The sequence below is a fragment of the Magallana gigas genome, chromosome 10 (assembly GCF_963853765.1).
Source record: "Magallana gigas chromosome 10, xbMagGiga1.1, whole genome shotgun sequence".
Taxonomy (NCBI): domain Eukaryota; kingdom Metazoa; phylum Mollusca; class Bivalvia; order Ostreida; family Ostreidae; genus Magallana; species Magallana gigas.
In genome coordinates, this window is record NC_088862.1 from 34,933,733 (window position 1) to 34,937,473 (window position 3,741).

General features: G+C 29.0%; 1 protein-coding gene across 1 annotated transcript; it reads left to right on the forward strand.

Moving 5' to 3' along the window:
* The first annotated feature begins 727 nt into the window (after positions 1–727).
* On the forward strand, positions 728–2,698 carry LOC136272087 (uncharacterized). The gene is made up of 6 exons (XM_066073027.1): positions 728–865; positions 996–1,100; positions 1,569–1,697; positions 1,982–2,042; positions 2,257–2,348; positions 2,623–2,698. The coding sequence occupies exons 1-6, from the start codon at positions 752–754 to the stop codon at positions 2,641–2,643; spliced, it is 522 nt and encodes a 173-aa protein (XP_065929099.1). The 5' UTR covers positions 728–751; the 3' UTR covers positions 2,644–2,698.
* The last annotated feature ends 1,043 nt before the right edge of the window (positions 2,699–3,741 follow it).

Consider the following 3,741-nt stretch of genomic DNA (forward strand, 5'->3'; position numbering starts at 1 on the left):
TAATCAACATTTGGTGTAAAATAGTCAAGTTGCACACATTATCGCCCTATTTTATTTGAATATTTTAAAAAAAAAACTTCATAAAAACATTACTTCGTTCAATTGTAGTAGGATTATCAAAAGTACTTACCATAAAATGGCTTTGATTCCTAAAAGGCAACACGCTGGCATTAAAAGGTCCATTGTTTTAACCCGAGACGTTCCGAGAGTACTCGGAACAAATGGCGGAGAGCACTTGCCAAATGTTCAAACATGGTCAAGAAATTAACGACTTTTTTTCTAGTTAGGCTTTATACATAAAAAGTGAAAAAGTATTTTGAAAACAAGTTCATTTAGAATAATTAAAGGCTAAACAAATTATATATGTTAGATTTTTTGCAATATTGCAAGTTTTCGTTGGTCTCCTAAATGCAGAAAAATAGTCATTGCTAATTATACGATGGAGGCAGATTGAATTCCTTTTTACGAAAAATCATAGACAAAAGGCAACTATTGGATGTCAAATAATAGACACATTGATGCATTTTAGGCAAAGACACACCGTTCATTCATTTAAAGATAAGCCAATTACATTTTAGACAAGGTCAAAATAATACGGAGACCAAAATATGTCTCCCTAATCTACTGGTCTCCCTAATAAAGATAAAATAATACAATCGGTCTACCAAATGCATAAGTCAGGTATATATATATATATATATATATATATATATATATATATATATATATATATATATATATATATATATATATGTGTACATACACAACCACATTTCATTGTTTCTTGCAGAAAACCTACTTCCAGTATTTGAAGGGACTCTTCTGCAGCTTTCCCTGGCTTGACATTGAAAATGAAGACTTCAAGGTTAGTTTTGAGTGACTTAATTATAGTAATGCATATACATTTAAGAAATATGACAAGAGTACAAAGTTTTCCTTCAACCTCATCTGACATTCAAGTGAAGCACATACAATCATTTTGATGCATTTTTTAGAGAGAAGTAAAAGAGCTTGTCGGTGAAAACCCGTGCAAATTTCGGAGTATGTGCAGTTTTGCTTCTCAGAAGTTTACTCAGATGAGAAATCAACTGAGGCGAATGGTAAGAGAACATTTATGTTCATGTACATGTACATTAAATGTGTCTTGTTTTAGTGAATTTTAACAAGTTTTCATATATATGTTAGTTTTTTAGTAATATGATGCAAATATATATAGTGCAATATCAGAATATTTCTGTTTAAGCTGCTTGGTATCCGGACACTGATGCATGGCTGCATATTTATTTCATTATATTTCTTATCTCAGACTTCTTCATATCGCTGTCAGTTTTTAACAATCAACAGCACTTGTATTGTATAACATGTACTTGCAAAACATCATTTAAAAAATACATGTGAACTCACAATTATTTAAATATGGAAGTTTAAGATTTTTTTTATAGTTGTAATAGTGGTAATTTTAGGATGTACAACAATGACCTCTCTTTCATGTGTATACAGTGACTGATTTTAACACACATCTTTGTTTTTTGTTGCAATATTGATTGTCTGATGTTTATTTTTCTTAGCTGTTCCATTCTACAATGGACATACAGGCCCTCTCCCTGGATGGCCTGTGCAATTATTTGTACAGGCCATTCACTCCACCAGGGGAGAGTCCTGTGGACAAAAAGAGGAGGAAGATGACAGTAGCACTTGTAAGTCTAATTTTGTGTGATAAACAAAATATGTCAATAAAAATCAACAATACTATGCATCTTAAAAGAGCAGGATCTACATTGTAATGCAATGTATAGATACTTAGTGAAATGTATTGGCTAACGACACAAACAATTGAACTTAACATGCAATCAGTCCCTTCTTTTGGACATAATTATGAACAAATAAATTGCATCATATGCATGTATCTAAATATATATATAACTATCTATTGATTTATACTTTATGAAAGAATTTTGCTTACTTTTTCTTCATCTTTCAGAGGGCATTCTTATCAACAAAGAAGTTTAATGAATGTGAGAAGTTTTGGCCAGAGTTTAAAGGTGCATGAGAATTATAATATTATATATACATAATTGTATAGTAAAAATAACACGTATGTAAGTTCTGTTACAGAAATGCACATATTTAAAACAGAAAAGCTATATTTAAATTAAAGTGAAAAGATTCTCAAATGACAATGATCTAATTAAATCTTCAATCCATGAAATATACCATGACTGTTAATTAACTTTAGATTATTTTTTATGTCACCAGAGTTCTATGCATCCATAAAAGAAGACCTTAGACCCAACATCTGGGATCTTCTACAAGAAAAGGAAGAAAGAAGAATTAAGCGGTACCAAGATGTAAGTTAAAAGATTTGTTGTGATTTCTTTCTTTCTTTTAAAATCCTAATAAATCATATACATTTTCTGACCTAGATTACTTATCTAGTGTAATTTTGTATGGATGAATTCCTCTTTTGAAGCTATATATATATAATGTAATAGCATTTGTCATTGGATATAGTGTAATAAGTGCATCCTGTAAAACAGACATGGACAATAATAACTACATGTAATTTTGGTGTTAAGAAACACTACATATGCATATATATATAGGTTTTCTTTTCATTTATAGGAACAAGAAAGAGAGAAATGATAGGGCAATTGTACAACGCACCGTGATGAAGAATAAACTCCTGAGAACAAATTAATGAAGTTTTTGTTATTACTTTATTTTGATATACCAAGAATGCATTTGCAATAGTTCTATACTGATGATCCATACATTTATATCGAGGAATAGTTTGAAGCGAAGTGAAAATATGAAGCATATTTAATATATTTTAAATGAAAGCTTAAGTCAAGATGTACCTTTATTATTGAAAATTGCTAACAAAAATTTATACATGAATTTCATATATAAAATGCAACACATATATTACACATATAGAATATGTGTTTTACACATAAAAAATATGTCATGTTTAATTTTACATGTGTTTTACACATGTTAAACACATGTTGAACATGTGTGAAATTAAACACTTAATACATGTGTGCTCTTTTTATGTGTTTTACACATGTAAAATATATATGTAAAATATATGTTTAACACATGTTTTACACATGTGGACATTTTTCCTGTGTATATGTTAACTTATTCAACTGTTGCAGTGTTTGATGGAAAATTTTAAAGTTGAAAAATAATCCTTATCTTTTTTTTTTATTTTTCAAAGACTTTTATCGTGTCGATAACTAATCCTGGATATTTCTCAGTATTGATTTTGTAGAATTTAATAACACTTTTTGTTCGGTATGATAGAAAAATTAATTGCTTTGGGATTTAATCTAAATACATTTTTTGAATATTTTATTTTATCTAAGAAAGGAGCCTTTTTCTTGTTTTCGACTTGTCAAACGTAAATTTGATTAATTTGCCATTAGATCAATATGAAAGAAAATTAAAATAGTATATTTTTATTTCTGTTTTACCATCTTACAACTTGGCATAGAAACAGTAATCATTGTTTAGAATCTAACAAGAACTATATTTTGGCGGAATATTGGCGTAGAAAAGTATCACATGATTCTCAATCCTGCATTATCAATACAAACATATCATGAAATATACATAAAAACCCGATGCAAAGCGCCAGACCAGCCGCTTTAGCTAGAATGGAAAATTTTAAAAACAATAAAAAGTAAATTTTCACATGAAAGTAGTATAAAGAAAAAGTATGGATTTGAGCAGATT

Bases quoted from the DNA above. Each gene is read 5' to 3' on its own strand.
- LOC136272087 (XM_066073027.1), top strand. From the start codon at position 752: ATGTGTACATACACAACCACATTTCATTGTTTCTTGCAGAAAACCTAC. The intron at 2,043-2,256 runs GTGCATGAGAAT...TTATGTCACCAG, and splicing joins GTTTTGGCCAGAGTTTAAAG to AGTTCTATGCATCCATAAAA. The intron at 2,349-2,622 runs GTAAGTTAAAAG...TTTCATTTATAG, and splicing joins GAATTAAGCGGTACCAAGAT to GAACAAGAAAGAGAGAAATG.